This window comes from Myxocyprinus asiaticus, chromosome 37 (assembly GCF_019703515.2).
Source record: "Myxocyprinus asiaticus isolate MX2 ecotype Aquarium Trade chromosome 37, UBuf_Myxa_2, whole genome shotgun sequence".
Lineage (NCBI taxonomy): Eukaryota > Metazoa > Chordata > Actinopteri > Cypriniformes > Catostomidae > Myxocyprinus > Myxocyprinus asiaticus.
In genome coordinates, this window is record NC_059380.1 from 3,860,657 (window position 1) to 3,877,513 (window position 16,857).

Below are 16,857 nucleotides of genomic sequence, written 5' to 3' on the forward strand. Positions count from 1 at the left end.
TCAACATTCAACTGAATTTCTTATCTTTAGTATAAACACTTAACTTCAAATTGCCCTCTGAATATACAACATTTTTATCACTGTATCTAACATGATTTTCAAGTCACATAATTTTCTATATATTAAAAATAAAAATAAAGTAAAATACAGAAATAAAAAAAATTAGAGAGGTGCATTTAGCACACTTTACAATTTTCTTGACCTTCACTGCTCTTCAAACGTTTCGCATTTTAAACCATCTTTGAGAAAACCTTTTCCAGAACTTTCAACCCACTCTTATCATCCCCTACTTACCTTGACCATTCAATCAACATATATATACAACTGTGGAACCTTCAACTCTTTAATAATACAAACTTTGCCTTTCTTTCTCAACATTCTCTTTACATTCAGTAACACTTACTTGAACTACTTGAATGCTATCATTCAAAAGATTATATTTTTAAAACACTAAGTCAAGTTGTCAAGCAGAAATGGGTCAGAGGTGTGTCTTCTCTTGAGATGAACTGGCGTCCAGTTCCTCTGACTTAGTCACATGATTCTCAAAAATACAAACAATCCTTCCAATGACATCATTAGACAGAACACAACATAGGCTATCTTTTCTCTCAAGGATGATTCAGACCTCAATCAGTCACAGGCCTTATCCAGCTGGAACTTTTGATTATAACAATGACTATTGAATGTGTTCAACTCATCAATAGGCTGAAGAAATAAGGGTAAAAATACCTCTTCTAAGCTTATCAAAGAACATTGATATAAAAAAAATGTTACAAGCTATATTATATTTTGGCCATGCAATAATATAATATAATGCAGTGTAATTGCCTATATTAAAAGTTCTAGCTTGTTTAGATAAGAGTGAAGAGTTGTGAGTCCGAGCTAAAATTATGCCCCTCTGCTCTATGACAGAGCTATTCTGAGACTAAAGCTCATTCCAGATAGCCAATCACGGGCCACAGTATCTATAGACTCAGAGTGGACACATTGACACGTGCAACACTATTTCCAATCTGAAAATTTTCGTCCAGCAGTTTCCTCCAAGCTACTGGTCTTCATCTTCAGACGACAGACCTCAGATTCCATAAGTAATTTTCTTTTTGTCATTTTGTGGGATCTACATTTAGCCTACTAGTAACAGTAAGATGATTCATTTAGTTTTCCTGAATAGTGGTGGCATGCAAAAATAAATTCTCCTTTGCTTCTCTGTCTCTCTGTCTCAGGGATGTTGGATGTTTTAATAATTGGAGGAGGTCCTCATGCTCTTACTCTAGCAACTCTGCTATCAAACCCTGAGCAACCTCTCCACCAATCCAGTGCTGACATCCTTCAAGGAATTCAGCTGAGCAAAACGAAAGTTAAAAGTTCACGCTACAAAAACAAAAAGAGGCAACCCACCAGTGAGTCAATGACAAGGAAAGCAATTTGGTTTTGCATAATTTTTAATCTGTGTATTTTTTTTATTATTATTCATTAGTTGCAGTTGCATGATCACCACATTCTTTACATCATCATTACCTTGTTTAACAGCACCAGTGTTCGAGGGAAAGAATGAGGAGAAACATCTACCATGTCCTCCACTGCACTTCAAGGTGGTGGATTCTTATGGAAAGTGGACATCACTGTGGGAAAGCCAGTTTACTGGCCTGAATATCCCACACCTCCGATCACACATGCTGGTGCACACTGATCCATTCAATAAGGTAATTCAGCACACTAATCTTAAAATAATATTCCAAGCAGTGGCGTAACCAAGGGAGGGCCAGGGTGGGCCTGGCCCATCCAAATTAGACCCAGGCCCACCCAGAATATTTGAGATTATTCTTTGACTTCAAATATATATTTATAAAGCGTTTAAAAATGCATAAATTCTGATTTCTGAAAGTGTGAAAGACAGCTTCACTGTTGTTAAGGAAAATTTGGTACAAAGTTTTTTTTTGAAAACTTGGCCAATCCTTTTTTATTGAGACCCACCCAAAATTAATTTCCTGGCTATGCCCTTGATTCTGGGTTCAATATAAGATAAGCTTAAGCTCATAATGTTGATAACCACATAAAAATAATTTCGACTCATTCTTAATTTTCTTAAAAAATCAATAAATAATAATAAAAAAAACATTTAAATCTGTGAAACAGCATTTACAGTGGAAGTGAATGGGGCCAATCAGTAAACATTAAAATATAGTTTCAAAAATATATCAACAAGACATAAACAATTTGCATGCTAACATGATTTTAGTATGATAAAATTGCTTACTAACCTTTTCTGTGTAAAATTATAGCCAATTTTACAACTTTGTTGTCATGACGACGTAACGCCGTAAATCCTAAAACCATAGAAACAAAGATTTAAACAAATTTACTGCTCAAATAATACACAAATTTTAACAGAATAATAAATGTAAGTGCCTTAATAAAATTAAAAACCCTGCCCCTCCAAAAATTGGCCCCATTCACTTCCATTGTAAGTGTCTCAATTTTAGATTGTTCTTTCTTTGAAGAAAAGGAGAGATGATTAAAAAGTTTGTGGTAATCAACATTATGCCACAAATGCTATAGAATGAGCTTAACTTGTGTTGAACCCTGAGCATTCCTTTCATTCAAACCCAAGAATATATATATATATATATATATATATATATATATATATATATATATATATATATATATATACACAACTGTATCCCCAATTTTAAAATTAGGCTACTGTTTTTTTTTTTTTTTCTTCTTCAAGGAAAATTACCTGTAACAATAATTGTAATATTAATTTACATTTTTAAATGGTTGATATATCTTTTATTAAATTCTGAGGAGTTTCACACATTAAAAATGCATTAGGAGTTTTGGGAGACAGTATAATAAAATGCTGTATAACAGTAAAAAGGGCAATTTCCATGTTTGGTGGTAACATACTGTTTGTTTCTCAAGAACTCAACCCACACAAACACATACACATAAGTACAATGGACTAGGATCAAATGTTTTAAAAAAAATCTTATTTATAAACCTGTAAAATGACAACCTGATGCATATTGCTATATTACTCTATACTGCCTACTCTATGTGGCTATATTATTGTTGGGAGTGATGAGGCATACTGAAAAAAGAAAAGATGCAGACATGTACTTTGGACAAAAGCATAGGAACATATGGGTCATATCTGACCCTATAGGGAGAGCAATGCAAACTCTCTTTCAATTTAAAGAAAATATCCAACTAAATGTTAAAATGGTCAGTTCACAATGTCAATGAGGAACTGAGGAATACCTGGAGTGTCAGATGGAAAGACCACTTCATATAAAAATGGACTAAATCTACAAGTAGACGGCTGTGTCCTTTTTGACCCACAGTTGCATTCTAGGGCTACTGCCGCAAATAAGAAATGAACAACAATGTACAAACAATAATGCAAGTCTCAAACAAACAATATCAAAGGGACATTGCCTCATCAAAGGACTGATAATTCATGTGCCTGTGTGCAATCTCAGAAGGCCTTGCAGGAGTTTGTGGTGGAGCAAAATCGGTTGGAGGAGCTGCGTGGTCTACCTGAGCAAATTTATATTCAGGATGAGAATGCATTTTTTAATGACAACCGGCTGGGAAAAAGGGACAAAAAGCTTCTAAGCGCAACCAACGGCCTGCAGAAGAATCTGTACTTCAGTCTGCCAGGAACACAGCTCAGTGTAGACTTCTTCCAGCAGCAGGTCTGAGGGTCATGGAGCATGTGGAATTGAGTGGAATGCCTGACTAATAATAATTAATATGTCCACTGAGAAACGTTTGGGTTTAACAGCTGTGCTGCTATTTATTTTTTTCTTTTTCAACCCCCCCTCCCTTAAAGGAATATTCCGTGTTCAGTACAAGTTAAGATCACTAAACAATGTCCAACAATAGAGAGTACTTCAGAAGTGGGGTATAAACTTAAGGTACTCTATGGTTAAGAGTTCATATAGTCCAGAAAAATCTAGATAACCATTATGCTCTTAATAATTAAAAATCCTTTATTATCACAGAGCTTAGTACAAAAGGTAAAAAAAAAAAAAAGAAATGTGCCCTATGTGTTTCGGTGTGGGCCTTCCTTGGGGAGGGTCTCATCAAATGAGGAAGGCCCACTCCGAAACACGTGGGAGTTTTTGTGATAATAAAGGCTTTTTAATTATTAGGAGTGCAATGGTTATCTACCTTTTTCTGGAAGTTCATCAGAACATCATTTGTAGCATAATGTTGGGTCTCGACTCGTCCCTCCTGTTAAAAAATAAATAAATAAAAAAATAAAACATTGTGAGTGCTACACTGTAACACTTACAATGGAAGTGATTGGGGCCAATTTTTGGAGGGTTTAAAGGCGGAAATGTTAAGCTTATAATTTTATAAAAACAAATATTAATTCTTCTATTAAAATGTGCATGTTATTTGAGCTGTAAAGTTGTTTAAATCATCATTTTGATGGTCATTTTAGGGTTTATGGCATTATGTCATCATGGCAATAATGTTGTAAAATTGAATATACTGTAACTTTACACAGAAAAGGTTAGTAAGTCATTTTATCAAACTTAAACCATGTTAGTTCAGTTAAGGTAAATTAATTATCCACAATGTGGAAATTTGTCTTCGGCTTCACCATAGACAGTTTCAACACCAACACATCAACATAAAAAAAAAAAAAAAACATTAAAAAAATGATCATTTAAAAGTATACATTACCCCTCACTTGAGGTAAAAGGCCCCCAGGAGGGTTATATTGATATAGTGTAGATACCGGGGCAATAGTTAAAGGGCACAATTTGTCAACTTATGCAAATACTTTGAGAGTGTAAGATGCTTTTTTAATAACAAATTAAAAGAATGATTTTTCAAAATAACCACTTCAGAAAAGGGGTGCATAATTTCTTATTAATTTCAATCACATTTGACATTTCATAACATCTCAAGTATTCTATAAACAAATTAATCTCCATTGTGATTGGATCAGTCAATGTAAGTCCTCTTTTAACATTTAGAAAAGGTTTTTTACCCCTTACCCCAAATACTATCCTTTCACTTATTGGACAGAATCAACCTTTAGACACCACACGCAATGATCTCATGGAAGAGCAAGTGAACAGTCAGTTCTTGTATTTCATGTGTTGGAAGCAGGAATAATGGGCAAGCGTAAGGATCTGAGCGACTTTAACAAGGGCCAAATCGTGATGGCTAGACGACTGGGTCAGAGCATCTCCAAAACGGCAGGTCTTGTGGGGTGTTCCTGGTATGCAGTGGTTAGTACCTACCAAAACTGGTCCAAGGAAGGACAACCAGTGAACCGGCGACAGGGTCATGGGCGCCCAAGGCTCATTGAGGCGCGTGGGGAGAAAAGACTAGCCCGTCTGGTCCGATCCCACAGAAGAGCTACTGTAGCACAAATTGATGAAAAACTTAACGCTGGCTATGATAGAAAGGTGTCAGAACACACAGTGCATCGCAACTTGCTGTGTATGGGGCTGTGTAGCCGCAGACTGGTCAGAGTGCCCATGCTGACCCCTGTCCATTGCCAAAAGTGCTTACAATGGGCACGTGAGCTTCAAAATCTGACCATGGATCAATAGAAGAAGGTGGCGTAGTCTGATGAATCACGTTTTCTTTTAGATCATGTGGACGGCCGGGTGCATGTGCGTTGTTTACCTGGTGAAGAGATGGCAGCAGGATGCACTATGGGAAGAAGGCAGACCGGTGGTGGCAGTGTGATGCTCTGGGCAATGTTTTGCTGTGAAACCCTGGGTCCTGGTATTCATGTGTTACTTTGACACATACCACCTACCTAAAGATTGTTGCAGACAATGTAAACCCCTTCATGGCGACGGTATTCTCTGATGGCAGTGGCCTCTTTCAGCAGGATAATGCGCCACACTGCAAAATTCCTTGTTCAGGAATGGTTTGAGGAACATGACAAAGAGTTCAAGGTGTTGACTTGGCCTCCAAATTCCCCAGATCTCAATCCGATTGAACATCTATGGGATGTGATGGACTAACAAGTCCGATCCATGGAGGTCCCACCTTGCAACTTGCAGGACTTAAAGGATCTGCTGCTAATGTCTTGGTGCCAGATACCACAGGACACCTTCAGAGGTCTTGTGGAGTCCATGCCTCGACAGGTCAGAGCTGTTTTGGCAGCACGAGGGGGACCTACATGATATTAGACAGGTGGTTTTAATGTTGTGGTTGATCGGTGTATATATACTGGTGGCCAAAAGTTTGGAATAATGTACAGATTTTGATCTTATGGAAAGAAATTGGTACTTTTATTCACCAAAGTGGCATTCAACTGATCTCAATGTATAGTTGTAATTACAATTAGAATTTTTTTTCAGAACTTCTTAAACTACTTCAAAGAGTTCTCATCAAAAACTCCTCCACATGCAGCAATGTCAGCTTTGCACATCCTTGGCATTCTAGCTGTCAGTTTGTCCAGATACTCAGGTGACATTTCACCCCACACTTCCTGTAGCACTTGCCATAGATGTGGCTGTTTTGTCGGGCACTTCACACACACCTTACAGTCTAGCTGATCCCACAAAAGCTCAATGGGGTTAAGATCCATAACACTCTTTTCCAATTATCTGTTGTCCAATGTCTGTGTTTCTTTGCCCACTCTAACCTTTTCTTTTAGTTTTTCTGTTTTAAAAGTGGCTTTTTCTTTGCAATTCTTCCCATAAGACCTGCACCCCTGAGTCTTCTTTTTACTGTTGTACATGAAACTGGTGTTGAGCGAGTAGAATTCAATGAAGCTGTCAGCTGAGGACATGTGAGGCATCTATTTCTCAAACTAGAGACTCTGATGTACTTATCCTCTTGTTTAGTTGTACATCTGGTCTTCCACATCTCTTTCTGTCCTTGTTAGAGCCAGTTGTCCTTTGTCTTTGAAGACTGTAGTGTACACCTCTGTATGAAATCTTCAGTTTTTGGCAATTTCAAGCATTGCATAGCCTTCATTCCTCAACACAATGATTGACTGATGAGTTTCTAGAGAAAGCTGTTTCTTTTTTGCTATTTTTGACCTAATATTGACCTTAAGACATTCCAGTCTATTGCATACTGTGGCAACTCAAAAACAAACACAAAAGAAGGTTAAGCTTCATTTAACAAACCAAATAGTGATGGTGCTGTTTTTTGCATCAGTAATGTGAGTGGTGGTGGTGTAGTGGGCTAAAGCACATAACTTGTAATCAGGTTGCTGGTTCAATCCCCACAGCCACCACCACTGTGTCCTTGAGCAAGGCACTTAACTCCAGGTTGCTCCGGGGGTATGGTCCCTGTAATAAGTAAACTGTAAGTCACTTTGGATAAAAGCGTCTGCCAAATGTGTAAATGTAATGTCTTGATTATACTTTGTGATCAGTTGAATGCCACTTTTGTGAATTAAAGTACCAAATTCCTTCCGAAACATCAAAATCTGTACATTATTCCAAACTTTTGGCCGACATTTTATATACAAATACACATACTGTATATACTGTATACTGTACATACATATACACACCTACATACTGTACATACACACATATACAGCTACTCATTTAATATTCTGATAGCATTTGGCACAAATGATATCTGATATACATATTTGATAACCTGTGTTTGCCTCCCTAAGGGTAATAAATGAAAATAACAGTGTACAGTTTTTTGTTTCACTTTTGATATATATATATATATACACACACACACACACACACACACACACAGACAACAGTTAGTTCCGGCCCTCAAATCTGATTGGACGAGAGACGTTCCATGAGTACTGATGTCTCACACCATCAGCACTCAGACGCTTCACTGTGTGTATCACTCCACTTGTGTTCGTGCCATTCTAAACTAAAGTGTAAGAGCAGTGCAGATGTGTTAATGAGTCAGATGGTGATGTGAAGTGAGTCAGTGTCACTCAGTGTTTACATTCAACAGTGCTCCGTGATCGCTCATATTACTACTACACTACTAAAGCTAGGAAATAGCTTTAAATGGCTTTAAACTAACAACTTCAGCATTGAGGCTCATCACAGCTGAGAGACACAACAGATTGATTCATTTCACCAAAATGACATTATCTTCAGAAAGCTGACTAACAGACAACAGCATCATCAACAGGTGATCGCACACGCTCCATCTCTCTCTCTCTCTCTCTCTCACACACACACACACACACACACACACACACATCCTTTTTCTCCAATAACATATTAGAAACAGCCCAAGCTGTGATACTAGTAGTTCTGAAGTGATGTTTTTGAGAGGCTTGGATGCATCCTTTGGTTTGAACCAGCAACGGCAGATTCTGATCCGTGGCGTAAGCAAGTAGTTCCATGCACAAATGCATTTTTTGTGACCGTACTCAATTTTTCCTAATTTTTTTTACATTTATTTGTTCATTGAACTGTTTTATTTAACCAATATCACACGAGCAAGAGTGCAAAATCAGCACTGCTGTGATTACCTGCAAGTATTTTAACAATGACAGATTTTCACCATTCACTTCTATTGTAAGATTCTCACTGTAACCCAGATTTATTTATTTTTTATGAAAAAGAGGGACGAGTCGAAATCAATTTTTGTGGTAATCAGCATTATGCCACAAATGCTGTTGATTGAGCTTAACTTGTTTTGAAACCTGAAAATTCCTTCAAGCAGTGCCATTATCCCCATTGTATCCTACATAGAGTACAAAAATGTGAATATTCTGGGAAATTAGTTTGGGAAACATCATTCTTAAACCCAACAAATAATGTCTAATTTGGCATGCTATAACAGGGTATGTGTTTTGATACTAACCAAACTCTTAACTTTGTAAAGTAAGCCTAAACATAGCGTGCAATAACTAAATTATGGATTACATTGCGAAGGACTTCCACCCAGGTACGCAAATATGACCTGAACAGTGTCCTCATCAGAGGCACAGTGGACAGAATCATTCCAGTCCTATTTGAGGATGAGAGCAAGGTGAAGTTTTTCAGGGTGACACTACACACTGGGGAAAATGTAGAGGCAAAAATGGTTGTCATGGCAACGGGGCCTTCCAGGGCACAGATGGCAAACATTCCATCTTGGGTGCAGGCGATCCAGGAGAGCTACCCAGAGGACAGTCTGCAACACACCGTGCAGCTTATGCATTACTCCTGTGCACATGAAGATATGGGCGAGCCCTCAGCAGGTGGGTTTTTAAATGTAAACATTTAGTTAGTTCATATTCCGCATTCAAATAAGAATTGTCCTCTAACTCCAAACACACACAAATTGGGATCAATCAAAATAAAACAAAGCAAACAAATAGCCAAAGCCAAGGAATAGGAAATAATTCAGAACATCTGTTTTTTTTTAATTTTTTTTATTATTATTATTCTCAGGTCCTCCTCCTGTGTGCCATATGGGTCAGAGAGTGATGGTGGTAGGTGGAGGTCTGACCAGCGCCCACATTATCTTAATTGCGCTGAAGCAGGGTGCCCGTCATGTGACCTGGGTCTTACGTAAACACTTACAGGTAAGTTACACCTATTATATTGAAATCTGAAGGATACAAACATATAAGGGATAATCCGAATCCTGGCACAAAGGGTTTATTTTGTGATAATGACTGTCCTTTATCCCACTTATCATGTACTTACCAAATAATAATAATAAAAAAAATAAAGAAATGGACATGATATATTCATTTGTTTAAATTATTTTATTATGTGAGAATAAAAGGACCGCAGAGTTATATGAGAGACATGAACCCAGTACAACTACTGAATGTAGGAAATTGTTTGACAGCAGTCAATAATACAGTTTAGCGGTCATTAAATATGTGACAACCAATCACAATCAAGAATTCCAGAGAGCTGCACAGTAAAAGTAAAAATCCCATTAATTTTATTTATATGCGAATTGATTTTTAACGATAAATTGCAAACCTTTGTAAACAGACCTACTGTGAGCTACGAGGTTGTTAATCGATGGTTAATACTTCTGTTGAAGCCATCAGTTCATGTTTTCGTCAGTTCATCATTTCATCTTGATTCTTTAAAAATATTGTTTAATAGTGGGATTTGTGGTCAAGAACTACACTACCCAAGTGTACACTCTCCCTACATTTTCAAACTACTTGTATCTTTGCAAATATCGGAATAGTTTGCAATAAAATCAAAATATATTGATATTTTACTTAATATACTTAATTTATACTTAATAAGTTAATAATAATCAATAACTTTAAATCAATAGTTACATATTTTTCCATCGTTTTTAATTCGATTGCGTCATTCACAATGCTTCATGGGATTTTTGTTCATTCCCTCATTAAAGACGTTAAGTACAAAGTCTTGAACTTTGTCTATATGTCCCAATTTTCAAATAATTTTTTGCTTCAAATCAAAGTTTGTAATGTTGTGATGTACCTTGGAGCTGGCTGGTTTGGTTCATGGCTTAGAACGCTTTTATGGAGGATTTAATGAAATTCATATGGAAAAAATGTATGGGAAAAACAAGACAAGGAAAAGTGGGCAGGCAGTGTTGTGCTCTATAAGCAATAATACAGAGATTTAAAAGCAGAATTCCTTGTTAGTTCACTTCACACCTATAAAAATCTGTTAAAGCGCATATATATGTTAAAATGCCGGATTTTGTTCCCTCAGCTGAAGCAGTTTGACGTTGGGGACATTGAGAGTCTGATTGGACGCTATTCACATGTTGAACACGGAATCAAGATGGATGGCCTAGCCTACCTAAGGCAGTTCTATAATGAACGGAGTATTCACAAGAGGCTAGTGATGATAAAACAGGCCAGGAAAGGAGGAGCGGTGACCCCCGAGGCCTACACACAACTCTTGCCTTTTATTCAAAGTGGCCAGCTTCTGGTCAGAGCTCACTGCCAGGTGTGTACTTCTGGCTTGGGTAGACAACTGGCAATATATCAGTCTAAAGGCTGCTATGCTCATGTGGAAAACTGTGTGGAGTGAATCTGAGAGCAGAGCTGGGTAAGACCCAAGTTCAAAGGCATGAGTCAGGGTTGGGACTCAAGATAAAGTAATCCAACTGAGAATCAGCAATCAAATCTTGCAGTGATGTAAAAGTACCAGTTGTTCGGAAACAGGTTGATACTAAAATATAAATATATTTTAATATAAAGTAATATATTTTAAAATGAATCGGTCTTGCTGCATTATCGATAACATCAAATACGACTCAACTGATTACTGACTGTCTTGCTGATGGCCACTTTCCAGCACTCGCATGCATATATGCGAGCATGCAAGTGGAGCGCTCACAATTCAAATGCAGTAAATACTAAATATTTAGATGTAGCTATAACCCTGAAAACAAAGAGTAATTATGAATTTGCCAACTTTAAGTCACAATCTTGGACATGCGGTTTTTTTTTTTTTTTCCTTTTTTTTTTTCCAGAACTCTTTCCGATGCCTAACTATTTTTTCTCATAAGCATAACCTACTTTAGCCATTTTACAGCCAGCTGTATTCTAAATGAACTAAAACGAATCAGTAACAGCCTAGTATAAAACTGTCAATTGGACACAATGTGTGCTGAACTACGGAAAGTTGAAATGGACAAAGTAGTGTTTTGTTTTTAATTATGTAACATAAACAACTGGGCCAACCAACTACATATGTGTATTTCTTTAATACATAAATCAAATCTATGTATTATTAATTAAAACATCTTTATTTCAAGGTGACTGAGGCTAAATGGTGTTATCAGTCTCAGAGTTGGAGGGTCTCCCTGTGTACTGGTGAACAGTGGAATGGAGAAAAGATTTGGCTGGCGACAGGCTGCAAACTGGATGTTAACCAAGACCCTTTACTCTCTGACATCATGACAAAATTCCCCATTCAAGTGAGCCATCAGATTGGACCAATTCAGTGCATGTGAATAGTTTTTTTTTTTTTTTTTTTCTTGTTTAGTCATGAATAAGGTGATACTTAAGCAGAGTAATTCTGTCTTTCTTGACAGGTATTGGAGGGCTGGCCATGCATAACAGAATCATTACAATGGACACCAGGATGTCCCCTATACCTGATGGGACAATATGCAGCACTTCAGGTGCTGTTACATTATTGCAAAGTAATGTAATGGACTGAATGTAATGTAATTTGTAATTAAAGGTGAAAACAATGCAAACAACTGAAACATTGCTGATGTTTGGAGATGGCATACTGTATTGTGAGTTTTACATTCTAGATAACACATTCTAGCTTAACTTTTAAGCTAGGCATAACACTACACTTTTGAAGAAATATCTCAAATATCCACAGGTTGGGCCTCATGCTGTAAACCTTGCAGGAGGTCAAGCTGCAAGTATACGCATATTCAAAAACATCATGGCTCAACACAGTGGATTGGATGAGAGTGCATCAGCAAGGATGGAGAGGACAAGGACCGAAGAGTACATATCACACATGCACGGCCTCATGTGGTTGTAAAATGTGCATACAGACGCCAAGTGGAGAGGGAAGTTCAGTGGTCTCAGGTTTTTTTTTTTTTTTTTTTACGTTCCCAGCGTTACTCGTCATAATTGCATTTTACTAGTAAAAATTCCAATGAGCTCTATAATTGAATTTTTACTAGTAAGAATTTAAATTACAGATCCATTTAACTGAATTTTTAATAATAACATTTCCAATTAGAGAGCTCTACAATTGCATTTTACTAGTAAAAATTCCAATTACAGAGCTCTACAATTGAATATTTACTTGTTATAGTTAGTGCTCTAAAATTGAGCTTTTACTAGTAAAGAATGTAATTGTAGAGTTCTGCAATTGCATTCTTACTAGTAAAAATGCAAACAGAGTGCTCTGTAATTGTAATTCTTACTAGTAATAAATGAATTTTAGAACTCTGTAATTGGAAATCTTACTAGTAGAAAATCTATTGTAGTGTTCTCTAATTGAAATATTACTAGTAAAAATGCAATTACGAGTAACACTGGGAGCCTTAAAAGCTAATTCAGCTTGCCATAGTGGAAGCTTTATAAGGGAAAATGCTGAGAACAGGCTTGAAACATCAGCAGATCATGTTCTGCTCACAAATAAATAAACACAGTTTTGTCTTGTTTAATTGAATTAAACTGCCTATCTCATGGGTAAATGCATAGTCATTCTATGTGGCTGAAAATTGTGCATAGTCATTGTGACTGGCACTATACAGAGACTGTGATCTGTGCAGGAAGTCATGACAAACCCAAAATGACAACATAAATAACACACACCTGTCTCAGGTGAACTCAAATGAACTGCAAGAGTGAATTATATTGCACTGTAGAGTTGTTTCTAAATAAATGCATGTCTTGATTTCATGATTCCCAAAACTGGAGAGATTCTATTCACCGGCCAATAAGCCCTAACCCTAACCCTTGACATCGAACTCTAAAGCTCCGCCCCCAAATTGAGGCTATCTTTGCACAGGACAGTTCCAGAGCCCAGTATTTAATTCCCCATTTTGTGAGCTTTAACTCATGCTTTCTAGTGCTGGACCTCCATGTTGCCTGAAACATGCAGGTGTGTTTTCTTGCAAGCGGTCACGTGGCTGTCAGTTCACAGCTGTGCTTTGAGATCACAGGCCGCCCGTGGCCACAGGTCAAGGGGTCAGATGTTGACCTCTTACCCCCGCCTCCTGTATCCTGTTGAGAGCAGCGTGTCTGTGTGGGAGATGTCATGTAATCCGTTCAGCCTGTATGTTGGACCACAGGCCATGCAGATTCATTTTTGGGAAGAGACACAAATTTAGCAAATTTTTGTTGATACCACATTAACACCTGACCTTACAAAAAGTGCAGTTTTGATCATACATTTTGCAAGACCTATACAAGGCATTTCTAAAAAATGAATATTTGAATTAATATTGCATTAAACATTTCAGGCTTTTCTGTAAGATATGCATCATCAGAACGTCAATTCTTACTCAATAACAATTTCATTTCTCTCTCAAAGAGCTTTAGACATTTCTGCATTTGCACTGAACTTTATTCCCCATCAGGGTTTTTCCAAAATCCCTCGAACATAAATGTTGTCTATTCTGCTACTCTGCAATTTTTGACACATTTTCCTTTATTTACTGTGTTATAAGTTATATTTATTTGGGCACCTTTCTTGTCAATTTTGATATATGCAATTAATTAATTGGCACAACATGTAATAATTTGATCATTTTTAATATATATATATATATATATATTATATAATTAAATAAAATTAATATATCTAACATATCTAATATAAATTATTAGGTTCCCTGTAGTAATTAACAGCATTAGCTGACAAATATTTTTTTTAATTAGTAAACAAAATGGATATTATCCCAAAAGAATCGGAATTGATTTCGAGAGCTTGTGACCCACATTCACTTCCATTTTAAGTGCCTCACTGTAAACCAGATTTTTGCTTTTTTAACGAAAGGTGGGGCAAGTCAAAATTCATTTTTGTGGTAATCAATATTATACCACAAATGCTGTCGATTGAGCTTAACTTGTATTGAACCCGGAATATTCCTTTAAGGTCTGTCAGTAATATGAAACTTAAGTTATAAACTGGATGTCTATCAATTCACCTTTCATTTTGTTTAGAAGAATACGCTTATGAAAGTCGATGCAAACATTGTCTTAAAGAGCACCTATTATGGTTTTTCAAATATTACCTTTCATGTAGTGTGTTATATAGCTGTTTGTGAATGTAAAAAAGTGTGCAAAGTTTCAAAAATCAAAGTGCACGACAAATGGAGTAATTGACTCCCAAAAGAAAGAACCGATTCTGAACACCTGAAATGAGTCGTTAGTAATTCCAGACTTACTTCCTTTACAAACCTACGTAATTTTGTAACAAAAAACCCGCCTCTGGTCTTCATTGGCTGCTCGCGAACAGCTTTGACCCGCCCTCAAACACTACACTAAGCGGTAGACCAATCACAACAGACTGGGACATCTGACCAATCAGAGCAGAGTAGACTCTCTGAAAGGAGGAGTTTAGAATGAATCCTTTAGAACGGATCACTGAACGAGTCGATTTTGACACTGGGAAAAAAAAGGTAACGCTGCCATTTAAATTATGAGCAAATTAAAGTGTTTTTTGACCTTGGATGCATGTAAATCTATTGTATGAGACCTTTAAAACAAAACTAGGCACGTTTAAAAACCATAATAGTTGCACTTTAAAGCTTCCATTTGTAATGTTTTCTATATAAGCTGTCAAAATTGTTGCAAATTAAAACTCAGAACTGATCCTAATAGCTTTAAACGATAATAAAATGTACTTAAGTTTAATATAAAATGCACACGTGATTACACACACACACACATCTACACCAAACGGACTAAGAGCGTGTGCACCCGTAGGGCATTTCCTGTGTTTTCTCAGTCGTAAAGCTGTCTCACTCTCTCCCGGGTCAGTAAGGGAATGTTTTAATGGGCCTTTAATATGTCTGTAGCCCCAGTACTTTAACTACAGCTAACACCTAACCTCCAGCTACTGCGCTGCTGCCTTACCGTCAAACACTCAGGGACTCCCCTGATAAAACCAGGAGCACGGAAGAAGAAGAAATAGGAAAAAGCTGCAGACAGGGTCAGTGTGTTTCACTCCATAACTCAAACCACCTAGTGCACTTTGGCTCCCTGAGTGGGGCTGCTAAACCTCAGAAGGAATGGAAATTTCCACTAAGCCACTGAAAGAGAGAGAGAAAGAGTGCTCCATTAGGTATATTAAGTTGTTGTTGTAAAACTTGAGTGGTTCGTTTTAATACTGAAATAAGACCTCATAAACATCTGTTGTACTCTACATGAAGACGACGTTAACCAGTATCCCTGAACTCAGAACTTACAAGTCTGTTCATTGGCGATTAGTACAGTAACAAACAGACCTACAGTAGCATTAAAGAAATATTCTGGGTTCACTACAGTTTAAATTTAAGCGACAGCATTTGTGGCATAATGTTGATTACCACAAAAATAAATAAATAAATAATAATAATTTCGACTCGTCCCTTCTATTCTTTTAAAAAATAATCGAGGTTACACTGAGACACTTGGAAGTGAATGGGGCCAATTTTTGGAGGGTTTAAAGGCAGAAAATTTGAAGTTTAAAGTTTTACTAAAGCACTTCAATTAATTCTTTTGTTAAAACTCATGTATTATTTGAGCTGTATAGTTTTTTTAAATCAGCGTTTTAGGGTTTAAGGGTTTATGGTGTTGCGTCGTCATGGAAACAAAGTAAAGAAAAGAAAAGTTTAGTACAGTAAGTGATTATATCACACTAAAATCATGTTAACACACATATTGTTTATGTCTTGTGGCTATACGTATGAAACAGTGAGTATTTTAATGTTTACGGATTGGCCCCATTCACTTCCATTGTAAGTGCCTCACTGTAACCCAGATTTTTGCTTTTTTTTTTTTAATGAAAATTAGGAACGAAATTTTCTATTTTTTATTTATTTATTTATTTTTTTTAATCAACATTATGCCACAAATGTTGTCAAATGATCTTTACTTGTATTGAACCCAGCATCTTGATTGAATAGAATAGAATAGAATAGATCCTCTAAGGACACGTCCACTCTAATTCATTCTATTCTATTCCATTTCTATTCTATTCCATTATATTGTTGTCCAGCAATATTGCTATTTATAGAACAGTCTGAGGACATGAAGATCTCCAAATTGTCATCCCTTTATCACAGTATTTCTGACAGTACGTGAACACAACAAAAATATCAGCACTCTTGGAACGTCTACACTAAGAAGTTTTTTAATAAAACCCACTGATTTTGCTAAGTTTTCATCTCTCATCCACACTTGAATGCCGTTTTTGCTCCACCGAAAACACTCTCCATTACCACATACTATTGAAAATG

At 36.7% G+C, this 16,857-nt stretch overlaps 1 protein-coding gene across 1 annotated transcript; it reads left to right on the top strand.

Moving 5' to 3' along the window:
- The first annotated feature begins 1,035 nt into the window (after positions 1 to 1,035).
- Positions 1,036 to 14,122, top strand: LOC127427588 (uncharacterized). Its single transcript, XM_051675259.1, has 10 exons — positions 1,036 to 1,088; positions 1,224 to 1,400; positions 1,531 to 1,703; positions 3,489 to 3,704; positions 8,884 to 9,178; positions 9,372 to 9,505; positions 10,638 to 10,877; positions 11,692 to 11,853; positions 11,971 to 12,060; positions 12,273 to 14,122. Exons 2-10 carry the CDS (start codon positions 1,226 to 1,228, stop codon positions 12,438 to 12,440), a joined length of 1,653 nt encoding a protein of 550 aa, XP_051531219.1. The 5' UTR covers positions 1,036 to 1,088; positions 1,224 to 1,225; the 3' UTR covers positions 12,441 to 14,122.
- Positions 14,123 to 16,857: the final 2,735 nt, after the last annotated feature.

Excerpts from the sequence above, each read along its gene's own strand:
- LOC127427588 (XM_051675259.1), top strand. The coding sequence starts at position 1,226 with ATGTTGGATGTTTTAATAATTGGAGGAGGTCCTCATGCTCTTACTCTA. Across the intron at positions 3,705-8,883 it reads TAGACTTCTTCCAGCAGCAG|GTACGCAAATATGACCTGAA; the intron begins GTCTGAGGGTCA and ends ACTTCCACCCAG. Across the intron at positions 11,854-11,970 it reads TGACAAAATTCCCCATTCAA|GTATTGGAGGGCTGGCCATG; the intron begins GTGAGCCATCAG and ends CTTTCTTGACAG.